At 43.2% G+C, this 13,750-nt stretch overlaps 1 protein-coding gene across 5 annotated transcripts in view; it reads left to right on the forward strand.

The window, feature by feature from the left end:
* ebf3b (EBF transcription factor 3b) overlaps positions 1 to 13,750 on the forward strand; it is an 88,801-nt gene that overhangs the window by 5,185 nt on the left and 69,866 nt on the right. For all 5 annotated transcript variants that reach the window (XM_061690345.1, XM_061690347.1, XM_061690346.1 and 2 more), the window contains exon 6: positions 2,685 to 2,753. In XM_061690345.1, the coding sequence (XP_061546329.1) occupies positions 2,685 to 2,753 (69 nt within the window). The remainder of the gene's footprint in view (positions 1 to 2,684; positions 2,754 to 13,750) is intronic.

A 13,750-nucleotide genomic window follows, 5' to 3' on the forward strand; every position in this document is an offset into this window, starting at 1 on the left:
CAGCGTCGATAGTGCAAGCACAATGCTACGATTGGATACGCCTGCACGAAAACAACGCCGGAGCTCTGTCAGAAAATGTGACTTTATAACAATAATAATGCTCAATTTGCATTTGATTGAACAATGCTTATGGCCGTTTTGAATAGTTTTTAAAAGCATTAACAGTTATTATTAATATCGGCAGTAATCCAGTTGACGGTGAAGTTACGTTATTGCTGCGATTAAAGAGAGAATGTTCAGTTTTGAAAGACACTTGGATGTTATTGGTGCTTGCAGTGGTGTCGAAGTGCACTGGATACTTCAGCGCCATAAAAAAAAAAAAAGTCATTGCTGAATTAATATCTCTCATAAATGAGCATTGTCTTTGTAAAGGTATCATTTTGGAGTTGTTGTATTTTAGTTGTGCAAGTGTAACTAAAAGTGGTCAGTGAGTGCTTTTTTTTCTTTTTTTTTTGGTCAGAAAAAAGTATTTGGCTGTTAATTGAAGAACTTAAAAAGATAAGAGTGCAGTAACCCCTTTTTCTTATTTTTTTATTTATTTTTTTTAAGTCCTGGATGACATTTTTTAATTTCTTTGGGCTCTGAAAATGATAAGTCAGCACGATTATTGCTGCTGTAAATCAGACATATCTTTTTTTTAAATTAATTTTTTTTTTTTTTTTTTTTTTTTTAAAAGCTGAGTGAGCTGGCCCGACAGTATCTTTGCACAAATCTTTGTTTGGTTTCCTGCACCATATGGTGGAAATCAATCTTATTCTCATGAGTTTTCATTTCAAATGGAAGCCCGGATGATGAATTTGTTTATTTCTGCCTTTTTTTTTAATTCATGTTCAAATCAAAGGATGTGAGAGTCAGCTAGCTGCAAGCTCTGGATTGGCGTGGTAAAAGGGGAGGCGGCGGGGGTGGGGGTGGGGGTGGGGGGGGGGGGGTTAAGGGGAGTTTGGTGTTTGCGGCTGAAACATGTGGTGGAAGATAGATTAGTGCTTTTGAGGCCATAATTGATAAATGCCTCGCAGAAATATTGGTTGAGGGTGGCACCTTGCATCTCCCTCAGAAACAGCAGCTTGGCAATTAGAGGTAAACAAAAGCTGAAGCTGTGAAAAGTGACTCCCCTGCCTCCAACCCCCCCCCCCCCCCCCACACACCCCATGCATCCTCTCCCCTGCAACGCTATAAACCAAACAACACAACATGTTGTTTTTCCACTTTTTATTTTTTATTTTTTTATCTATCAACATCAATGCAAGCAGTCGAGTTAGCCTCATGCATGGTAGCCGCTCGATAAACGTACGCTGGGCTTTGGGAGGTTATGTTTTCATCGCTGTTTGTTAGCGAGCGGGACAAAAAAGGCTTTTCCGCAAGTTAGGAAACGGGTGGGGGCCAGGATCATTTTGAAAATATTTTGGGATTTCCCTTTCAATTTCCTAATAGCGTGTTTCAGACCCAGCAAAATTACAAGTCAAAACAGAATATCTGGTATTCATGTCAAATAGCGACGTCCACGCAATTGCTTTCAACACAAACAGGAACATTTCAATTTCTTGAAGATCCAGTTTCCAGCTGTCTTTGTTCGTGAGCGGGAGAAAAAGTATTTTCCGCAAGTTAGTAAATGGGAGAGAATAATTTGAAAAAGTATTTCCGCTTTTCCTTCAATTTCCTAATAGACACAGCAAAATTACGAGGCGTAACACAATAGCTAGTATTTATTCTATTCTGCAGAGGCGAGATATTTCCGAAACCGTGTTTGCTTTTACACAGTAACAGCGCATCCAGCAATAACAGGCAAAATACTTGTCCGATAGCGATAATTGCTTTCAACACAAAACAGGATGGGAGAAGTGAGGTGCTAAAACTTACGAACTACCCTGAGACACAGGTCACCGCCTCTGCTTGTTAGTTAGCGAAACGTAAACCACTTTTCCGCTCGGTAATTGCTGTGGGGTGCTGATCAATTTCTTAATCGCCTCTTTCACACGGAGACCCGGGAGAATTACCGCATCAGAGCCGTAACAAAATATTTGCGATTCATCATTGCCCAGAAAAGGCGGGAAATTCCCGTAACGGTGTTGCACAGCGTCCTGCAATTATGTCATCAGCGCAAATACTTCTCTGACAGTGACAACTGCTTGCAACACAAAATGGACAGAAGTGAGGTTATGATAACCTTTAATTATTACAGTGTTACCCTGCTATATCGCATGTCTTTTTTATTAAATGTATTTTTACAGCATACATACCGTAATGCCTTCGTAGGTGGGAAAGGAGAGCCTGTTATCGAGGCACTTTTCAGCCATTTTTGTAACGCCGGGAGAACATTAAAACAGATATTCACTCACGCAGATGCTGCTATCAGCCACAGCTCTCACCCAGACACTCACATGCACTTGCTCCGCCTCTTAAAGGCACATGCATGGACACAGACATTACAATACATACAGTATTTTCGATACATTTTGTGCTTTCATTTTGTTTGAAATATGTTTACAATGTAAAAAGGAATACTTTAGTGTGTTTGATATGTATTTCAGGTGCTTTGGAGGGGTAAAACTTAATACAGTCAGGAAAAAATTCCATCTTTTACAATTCGGTGCTCACGCAAATACGCATTGTTGGATGTTGCCGGAGGTCTTGTTGTGTGTTTTGTTTATCCATCGTTCTGAGACGTCCTATGTGTGTCCCGACAGCCGATGCTGCGACAAGAAAAGCTGCGGAAACCGCAACGAGACCCCGTCAGACCCGGTGATCATCGACAGGTAAGACCCCCAGCTCGCCTTCTCTCGCCCGCGGGTGGTGGTGGGGTTCAAACAAGCGACTAAACGGCTGAGGGGATGAAACCCGGAGAACAAATGAGCTTCCTTCCCCTCCCTCGACGGTGCCAGACGGCTCCCGCTTGGGCTGACTCGCATCTTCTGAGCCCGGGGAGGCGTGTGAGTGGCTGAGGGGGGTCTTTCCCAGCTACCTGTGCGCCGAGGGGGCGGTCAACCACCTGGATGGTGGTGGAGGGAAGGTTGGGGGGGGGGGGGGTGGTTTGTTCAGTCGCAGGTGGTTCAATCACTAGAGGATCACGCTGGGAATATACCTAATTAGCTTGGGCAACTTGGTGTTTATTTGGCTCGCACACACCCTTTTGTTTATCACGCTGTCAGTCGTTACCTCCACCAAACAGCTTTTTTGTTTGCCAGGGAGCGAGACGTACACTCAGACTTATTATTCATTTGGCAAGAATCTGGATAAAGGTGCTGACTTGTTCTTCACGTGTACAGTACAGTATTGTGACAAACGTTTAGCACATCAGCTGTTGAAAAGTCCGCTACATCAATCACTACACAAACAACAATGGCCCAATGCCATAATGAAAATACAAAACCCAAAAAAACAACAACAACAGAGATTCAATGGGCTTAAATGTGAAACATTTATTTAGTGTGACACTTCACTTAACCCTCCTGGTATGTTTGTTTCTCAGTAACAACAATCATGTTACTGGATCAGCTTTGACTTAATTAACCAAAAGTGTCCAGAAGTGAAAATATCCCAACAGACTGATGATATCAAAATTGTTAACTCAACTTCAAAATAGGTGAAATGAACCATTTTCATTGTGTATATTGATTACACTTACACTACATACTGAATAAATACTTTTAACTTTTAAAACGGGCCAATTTGAGCCAGATTGTGTTTAATTATCCAAAAGTGTCCGAAACTAATATCCCAATAAACATTGTTTGTATCCAATTAACTAAACTTCCAAATATGAAAAATGAACCAATTATTACTATCATTGTGTATGTTGATTACATTTCGCACTTCATAGCCAAAACTTATTTTTTATTGTTTAAATGGGTCCATTTGACCTAGGGTGTGTTTAATTATTCAAAAGTGTCTGAAACTAATATCCCCAAAAAACATTATTTGTATCTAATCGTTAACTCAACTTCCAAATATGTGAAATGGATAATATAAGATAATCATATTATATGTTGATTATAACGCGCTCTTTCACAAAAAAAAAAAGGAAAAAAAAGAAATACTTTTAACTGCTAAACTGGGTCAGTTTGACCCGGGGCATGTTTAATTATTAAAAAATGAAAATATTCAATTCACATTGCTTATATCTCATTGTTAACTCAACTTCCAAATATGCAAGTGAAAAGAACCATTTCCATTGTAAGTCAAATATAGTTCACACATCATACCGTAAAACTACTTTTAACTTTTAAAATGGGTCAGTTTGACCCGGGGCATGTTTAATTATCCAAAAGTGAATTGTGCAATAGACAGTGTTTACATCGTATTGTTAATTAAACATTTTCATTGCATATGTTGATTACACTTCACACTGAAAACTACTTTTAACTGCTAAAATGGGTCAATTTGACCCGAAACATAACAGGAGGGTTAAACAGAATGGAACCCAAATGAATGCCGTTGCATCTGTCCTCCTCTTAAGACTTGTACACAATACAGTACTCCTTCACTTGTGATTCATGCATGAATTTTAGTAGGAGGTGTAAAATGGGATCCAAATTTTGGATGTTTATTTCTGCCTTGGGGGAGGTCTGCGCTCCTTCTACCAGCCTGTGTTTCTCCTTCTCTCGCGTTGCTCGCACCTCGAGGGAAGCTGCCACATATCTGCGACCTTCCCTTTTCCCATCCCAAGTGGGACAACAAACGCATCACTCTCCCCGGCATGGATAAGTCATGCTTAATACGTGTTGTGCGGATTGAGGTTGTGAGGCAAAGGGTGGGTTGGATTCTGGGTGCAGCACATCTCCATGTACGCAACTCTCACCATGTGGTAGGGAGAAACTGGATTTATTGTTGTTATTTTTTTAAATTTTAGATTTCCTTCTAATTCTCAGTCGCCTCTTACATACAGAGACCCATCAGAATTGCCCCATCAGAGCCATAACACAATACAGTGGTGCCTTGGCATATGAGTTTAATTTGTTCCTTTACCACTGTCGTAACTCCAAAAAACAAAACAAAACAAAAACCTCTTGTATCGCAAATCATCTTTCTCCGTCGAAATGAATGGAAATGCTATTAATACGTTCCCGCCTCCCAAAAACAAACAAACAAAAAACTTTCTATAATGTGTTTTAATGAGAAAAATAGTACTCCATAGGATTATACTTTCTAAATTAACAGAGGATTGACATAATTAATTAAAAAGAATGAAATCGTTTTTGTCACACAATCGTGTCGCTCATTCTGGTGTGCGTGCCTTGGCCACCTGGGGGCAGTATGAGACAGACATACGGATATACTGTATTAGAGGCTCAGCTCCTCTCTCGGCTTCTCAGTAAGATTAGTGGTTCTTCACACAAGATAAAGAATATATGCTTCTGAGTATTGTGATATGGTCTGTCTACATGTGTTGCAGCACTGATATCCGTTGCTTAGAGGGTAACTGCAACAACAAGGGTAGGTGCTAATTGTTAGCCTGTGTGCCTATGGAGTCTCCTATTGTTTGTTAGCGTTCAGGTAGCGGTTGCTTAAAATACACAATGTTTAAATCTGTTTGTTTTATGCTTAGTTTGGCAGTAACCTTTAGCTGTGAGTGACAATAAGCATCTTGAACTCTACTTACTGTAATGCCCTCGCGTGTGGAGGAGAGGTAAAACATGAGCACACTCATGCAGAAGCTGCTGTTTGCCACTGCTCTCACCCAGACACTCACACGCCACCACACTAGGCTCCGCCTCTTAAAGGCACGTGCATATACAGACACTACAATACTTACAAGCATTTCCTATACAGTTTCCGCTTGAAATGAGTTCTTTTTTGTGTGACTACGTCACGCTGAATATCTGTTATGTGGATTGAGGAGGTGAGGCAGGCTGAGGGGAGGGAGGGAAGGGTAGAGGGGGCGGTGGGGGCATCTCAATGTAACTCTCACCACGTCGTAAGGGCGAGACAGCAATGCTAATGTTTGACTAGGCGGAATCACTGTTTGCTTAGCGGCGAATGCCCGCTATCTGACAGAGGGGACAACTCTCTTATTAGTAATCAAATAGGGCTGAGCAGTTGTTGCTGCCACTCCACTCCAGCCGCTTCTCATGCATCGGGAAGTAGGAGCCGGCTGCCCCGGGAGCCTGGATGGATTACCAGAGCTACTGCTGTCTGCAGGGCAAACTCACACACACGCGCAAGGACACAGACAAGAGGGGATGCTCCATCCGACGCGCTCTTAATGCATCGGCGGCGCAAAAAAATAAAAGCAGGCGACGTCGCTTTAATGTTCGCTTTGTGTCATTCAAGAGTTTTGCACGCGCATTGTTCCGCAATCGGCGGGACAAAACGTGTAACATAAGTACAATGCGAGCGGGATGAACGCGAAGGGAGGAGGAAGAGTTAAAGTCAAGCAACGAGAAGGGGTGGGGAGTAAAAAGGAACAGGAGGGAATGGGGGGGGGGCTGTATATTGTAAGCTCAACCGGCTCAGGGAAGGGCTCGGGTTTTCATTGTGACCACTCTGAATGGGAGTGGAGTATCCCTTTCCTCGCACAATGAGAGGCTCTGTTGAAACACAAAAGCATATGTTCCTCATTAGACCCTCCCATTGTCTCCATGTCGTAACTATGAGCCTGTCAGCGGGCCCTCGCGGACCTTCGCAGGTTCCCAGTGACCGGGCAAGGCTTGCTAGTTAAAAAAAAAAAAAGCAGGCCAAGCGGGACCGAGAGTTATTTTTTCTTCTTTTCCCTTTTACACTAGTGTTAAATTATTCGCCCGGGTTACACGGCTGCTCCAAACTGTTTTACTGCCATTTGTGTTACATGTGTCGCCCTCGCACGCACGTCATTACGAGGCACCTGCGCGGGCCGCCTGATTACTTCCAATCCACTTGAGTGACGCAAGGTTCGGCCGCCCAGTTCCGCTGGCCCGAATCAGCCGCGTCTGCGGACAATTACAGCGTGGAAACCCGACCTTTGGAAACACGCTCGCTCCGCTGGGAATTTACAGGCGGAAAAAGTACAGTTAAGTTAAGCACCTGAACTGAGTTCGAACTGGACGATTTTCCAGAAACGGGAGCGCCATTAAAAGTGCACATGCACAGACCTCAGCTAGAAGACCCTGGGAAACAATGGTGACCACAAACATGGTGGCCGTGACATCATAAAAATGCCAGATTTTGTCCAGAAAATGTCTGGTTTTTATTTTGACTAGTTTCTACTTTTTCTACAAACTCCTACTGCTCGTTTTGCTACATTTTTAATTGGGTGTGACCTTTGAGTTACAATTCATTCATTCAAGCAACCCGGAAAATGCCACTTGACTTCTAATTACTGTGCATTACTTTTTTTGTACAAATGCTACTATTTTTGCCAAATCTTTAAAGTGTGTCAGGGGTTATCGAGTTAGGTCACAATAGTTGCATGACTTTCACGGAGCCCACAAAACGTCTGTTTTGCCATATTGTCAATTGGGTGTGAGGTTAGAGTTATATGACTTTTCTAGAATCAATTTATGAAAATGATGGAGAAAATGCCACTTTCCTACTGATTAAAGTGCATGTCTTTTCCGTACAATTTTTGCCGTATTAAAAAAAAAGTTTCATCACATTGAGTTGTCACCATTTTGGAGTTGCAAGGAGCCCAGAAAAAAAAAGAACAGTCAGCAAGTTACTTTTTTGTAGAATTCATGTCATTTATCAAAGGTTGTTTCACAAATTTGTGTACAAAATCCTACTATTTATACTATTTATGATGTCATTTATAGTTACATGCTTAGTTTAGCAGTAACCTTTAGCTGTGAGTGACAATAAGCATCTTGAACTCTACTTACTGTAGTAGAGAGTAAAGGATCGGGCTCATTACTTTTGTATTTAAAAAAATAATAATTTTGCTAGTAACCCAGACCAAAGTGAATTGTTACTTTTTGTACAAAAGGCCTACTATTTACGCTGCCATATTTATGGTAACATGCAGGGAGGTGGTTGGAGTCAGGGCAGGTCTGTTAGTCATAAAAAGATTTAGGTCCTCAGAAATGTCAGAATTCTCCAAATTCAAGTAGAAAATTCCACTTTTTATGAGGCCGTATTTATGGTCGTTTGGGGTGTTAGAATAAGGGCGCATATGTACAATGTTAGTGAAACAAAAACTATTTGGGGATCTGCAAGTCACCCCGAGAATGTGAGTATTCTCCTCATTCAAGTGCATTCCTTTTTCTACAAATCATATTTATAGCTATATGCAGTGAGGGTTAGGTTCGAACCACGGTACAGGGGCCATGTATTTGTCATTAAAAGATTGGGGACGGTCTGTAAGTCATCTGGAAAATGTCAATATGCTACTAATTTAAGTGCATTGCTTTTTGTGCAAAATCCTACTAATGTTGCCATTCATTTAGTGGTTTTGAGGTTAAGGATGGGGCACATTAGTCCCATAACATGTTTGCAAGTTACCCAGAAAATGTCACTTCTTGTCCTCACTCAGTCGCTTTCCCCCCCGTACAAAATCCTACTAAATTCTCGTGAGAACAGGCTCCTTGGACTGTATCATTGATGGCGTTCACGCACTGTAACATTTTCCCAGATGGTAACGCGGGGGCGGAGGGGAGGGTCGGGGAAGGGGAGGCGTGTGCAGCTAGCTGGCATCTAGCGAGACATTAACTGGCGTTCCCATGGATCTGGCATGTCCGACAGAGTTTGGGAAACTTATCATTCCGAATGTGTCCTATTTTCCTGCGGTCAGGCCAGACATCTGTTTACCCTATTTTCCCTTGGAGTTCTGATACTAATTTTTTTTTTTTTTTTTTTAAACAGAAGAGGAAGGATTCTCTTTAGGAAAAAAAAGTTGGTTAGATATAGAGACCCAACAGCTGTCCCATAGTTTCGGCACTGCTTGCTCTTTAAATATTTCAACGGTTAAATTTGATGCCTTTGCATTATTCATATGCATTTTCACATGAAGGGAAGTTGCGTTTTTGGTGGATTTGTGACTTTTTATTTCTTCGGGGAACGCCGGTGCACTGCAAAACAAACAGTTTCGATCATGCCCCCATTTTCTCTCTTTTTTTTTTTTTCTTTAAATCAAACGCCCAAAGTTTCGGCGCTAGCGTGGAATTAAAAGTCATTTTTATCCACGAACGCAGTTGGGTAATAATCCTGAGCGGATCTAGCAGAGCCCCGCAGATGTCACATTTCTAAGTTAATGGTGCCTTAAAGTAAGTGGGGGTGTAGCTTTATTCAGTGGGTAATTTGAGTCTTTAGAATGATAGTGATGAGATAGCCAATATGTGATTAGATGCGTCGCCCGTCTACAGTGCGCAGCGAGCATGGCGCACATAACTCAATTTGCCGCGACTAGGGCGCGCTTGCTAGCCGTCCTCGCTCGCTCGCATATTGACTTTGTCTCCTCGCGTGTGAAAGATTAGACACATTGTTGTGGCTCGCGCATGGATTTTGTAATAAGACAACAGCGCGCTGTTGAAAGACGAGAGAAAATGAGTCATTCCCGGCGCGTGGGTTCAAAGTTCACCTTCGACTCAAGAAGTATGCGCTCAGAGGAAGGGGCGGAGCCAGATAATCTTTTTACCGGGGCTATAGGGTTACTTACTATTTATAGGTCTACAAATGTAATACAATTAATAACAGGTTTTATATATTGCTTTCCTAGTTACTCAAAGACGCCTTTCAGGATGGCAGCAAAAATAGATACATTAAAAAAAATTAATAATATAATAAAAGATTTAAAAAAAAAAATTTAAGTGAAAAATAAGGACATTTGAAAAAAACCCCAAAAAACGTTAATTGAAGACTGAATTGAAAATTCATATTGATATTGTCCATAACTCGCCATATCGCGAGATTTTGATTGTATGCTTTAACTTTGTTTTTGTGGTAAAATAAACACTTCCTAGCCTAAAAGAAAACTATACAAAAAACAAAACAAAAACAAAAAAACCCCAAAAGAAAACATTAAAACACATATTACAAGGAGCACAATGTACATGGTGTACAGTACTACTGTACATTACTGTATGTTTGACAGTTGAAAAGGTGTCTGAGTATAGAAACTGTTTATAAGAGTATGGGTGTGGGGAAGCTCAATCAGAGTCTGGGGCGGTTCCTAGAGCTTTAAAATATGTATAAATAATACAAAAAAATGTACGCTCGGTCGCTACTTAGCAGATTTCACCCATTGCGGAGGTGGTCCGGAACCGAACCCCCGCGATAAACGAGGGATTACTGCATAGATATCCTTTGTGTGTTTTCTGGGGGGAATCCAGATAACGTCCGGCTCTTCCGACACACCCCGGTTCCAAACCCACGCCGCCTCCTTTCATTCCGGACGCGGCGGCGCTCCCTTTCACTTCCTGTCACAAAGGTCAAAGAGCAACGACCTCTGGAGAGCAGCCCAGCCGCTGAATAATGCATGACATTGACTTGTTATTTTCTCCCCTTGTCTTCTTTTTGGTCAGCACACGCACACACAAGCGCACATACGAGCGTGCTGCTGGAGGCTTTTATTCATTTAACTCATTTATGAAGGCCTGAGCACACCTGTTCTTGTGTTAATGCAATTACATTTTGGCCTAATGTACATTTTGCTTAGCCCCCACCCCCGGCCCCCGTTATGTCCCTCATTAGCCGGCCCGTATTTTCCAAATGACTTTGCGTTATCGTTCATTTGCGCAACACCTTCGAGGTCATTTCCCAGAGTGCACTTGACTTGTTGTCAGGTTGTTTACCCGAAACAAAAGGCGGCAGCCCTCGAACGCCCCGCCCGCCCGACCAGCCGCTCCCCACCTCGCCCAGACACAAATCTGGGGAAATTTGTGCGCTCCCCATCTGGTTTTTGCAAAAGCGTGATTACCTCCAAAAGCTGAACAAATGCCAGTATTTATAAGGTCAGGCCTTTATGTGGAAATGTGATGTAAATGAGAATCAGCGAAAGGGGACATTAAACAAAATTAAATTCATTGTCTCCTTTAATGTCATTTACATTTTTGGCTAAGCCGGGCTCTGTCAAAAGAGGATTTCTAAAACCATTTTAATTGTGCGATGGAGAGGAGGGCGTGTTTGCGGCGGGCGTCTTGATAACCTGCGAAGAGCGGTCTGTTTATGAAGCGCCTAAATGAAAGGTTTTTTTTTTTTTTCTCTTTTTTTTCACCGCATCTGCACGGAGGCAATTAAGATGGCAGTCAGTCAATCTGCTGCCTCCCTAACGAAAGTCATAAAAGAGGAAGGGTCAGTGTTGTTGGGATTGGTGCCTTCTTTCTATATTTACACACCTGCGTGCACCTCCGCTGTACGAACACACCCCGCCGGGTGTAACTCACGCGACTGATCCGATTGGATGTCAGGCCGCAAGCGCAGTCAGCGTGATGTTGGATAGAAAACAGGGAGCGTTGAGAGCAGAAAGCTGTAAAAACAAAAGAATACAAATAGATGCACAGAGGCAGCACAGTGTACGAGTGGTTAGCATGTGTGCTTCGCAGTTCTGAGGTTGGAATCTCCAATTCTTTTACATTTAAAAAAATGTTAGGTTCCAAGACGTTTTAGTTCTTGGCACTAGTCGTAACTCCAAAGGTTCGTGGACTTCTGGAAAGAATTAGTAAGAGCAGAGTCTTCTCTTTGAACCGCTATATGCGGAATGTCAAGTGACCAAACCCTGAAAACAGGTTAGTGGCCTTCCTGTGTATGTTGCAACTTGCTAAAATGTTGTTTGCTTTATGGCTGGTGTCTTCAGACAAATGTTAAATACATATATCATCTATTTAAGTCGATATGGTATGATATATGTAAACACGAACGAAGCCTAAACATCTAAACGACACTGTAGACGTTTAAAGTTCCTGCAGGTGCTTTGATCTGAGCCAGAAGGAAGTCCTTCAACCTGCTTTGCCGAGTGCGGAAGTTGATTGGGCCCTACTGGAAGAGCAAAGGCCCGTCTCCTCCCACCAGGAAAAAAACCCAAAAACAACAACAACAAAAAAACGAAGTTCCAGGACGTATTAGTTCTTGGCACCTGTAGTTTCTGGAACAAAACAAATGTTCCAATCAGTTATGTCAATCAGAGTCCGCCTCCCAAACGTTCCTGGACCTCTGGAAAATATGACAGTAAACCCCGTTGCGAGGGATACCTTCCAGACTCACTCACAACAGGTGAAGAACCACGATAGAGCCACATTTTTTTTTAATTATTAAAAAACACTTGAGCACATAATAAACAAATCAGAACACACACACACAACAATTGTAAGCATAAAATACATTGAAAATACTGTACGTATTGTCATGTCGTGTCGCTCTTTTATAAGAGGCGGGGCCTGGCGGGGTGGCACGTGACGTCGGCGAGTCCGCGTGTGAGTGTCTGGGTGTGAGCTGTGGCCAACAGCAGCTCCTGCATGAGCATGCGCATTGCCGATATGTTTTACTGTTTTCAAAAAGTGCATTGCGACTGTGGCGTAAGGAATCGTAAGGAAGTGTACTGTAAAAACCCATTCGAAAAAAAGATGGCCTCTAAAAACTCAAATACAGCGGGGGCGCCAACGATGAACCGCAAAGTAGCGGGGTAACACCGTAGTACCATACAGGGCCGGCCCACGGAGGTCGGCGTGACGTCTGAGCGAAGCCCGTCTCCTCCTGCGCCAGAGGAGCGAGAGCAGGAAGTGTTGAGAGCGAAAAGCTGTACTTGGCCCGGCGCCGTTGGCTCGGTGCGCGGCGAAAAATGAAACCCAGACCTCTCTCTCTCTCTCTCTCCGTGAGCCAGAACCGCCGTCCCAGCGCTCCAACACGCGGGATTGGGTAATAGTGTTTCACTAAGCAAAACATTACCTCAAATTATCCTCGCCCTGTTTTCTATTCCCTCCTCCCTCGTGTCAGTTTTATCGCAGTTTGTAAATGTCAAGACGCGCACAAAAGACGCGCGGCGTTAAAGGGTTTTTTTTTTTTTCCCCCTCTCCCTTCCTCTTCTTCCAAATTACGCTCACATGTTTGGGTTCGCATGAGTGGCGGCTGCACGCTCCCCGGGGACGCCCACCTCACTGGGGTAGGATTCCCTAGTGGCATCAGCTAATGGCAAGACTTGACAACAGCAGAGGAGCCAGGGGTGTTGTGTTTTACTAGCGCTGAGCAGGGGTGATGACTTTAACATGTGTGCGCAGAAGGAATGTTTGCATGCGCGTGCGTGCGCGCACGTGCGCTAAAGAGAAGCGAGAGAGGTGTGCATGCGGGCCAACAGAGCGACGGATTGGGCTCCGGCTTGACGGCAGTGAAAGACGAAACATGGTTCCACATGTGTTGAGAAAGAGCAGTCCATCTGTCCATGGAGACAACCCCCCCAGCCCCCCAGCCCCCACCCACTTCTCTTTCCCCCTCGTTCGTTTTCTTCCTTCCTTCCTTCCCTCGCTCGCTCCCTTGCTTTCACTGCTGACAGAAACAAGGCCAGAGCTGGGCTGATGGGACGGACGCCGGGGCCAAGAGCAACACATATTGCATGAGGGGAATAAGAAAGGCTTAGCACAAGTTATTACCCCCACCAAGGAGTTTTTTTTTTTTTTTTTTGCTAGTTTGTTAGTGGGATGACAAAGAAAGAAAGACAAACGGGCGTCAGGCGGAATCCTCGCATCTCCAAAACCATCACTTTTCAGGAACTGCAAAAAAATTGCACGTTTGTTGAGCCATTGACAAAAAAGAGCAAGCCATTTTCAAAACTTTAGATGTGTCAGTTATTTGTAAAATATTAAAAAAAAAAAAAAGCCAGACTCACGTGGGGACTGACCAATAGTATCGATTTGTG

This window comes from Phycodurus eques, chromosome 11, assembly GCF_024500275.1.
Source record: "Phycodurus eques isolate BA_2022a chromosome 11, UOR_Pequ_1.1, whole genome shotgun sequence".
NCBI classification, from domain to species: Eukaryota; Metazoa; Chordata; class Actinopteri; order Syngnathiformes; family Syngnathidae; genus Phycodurus; species Phycodurus eques.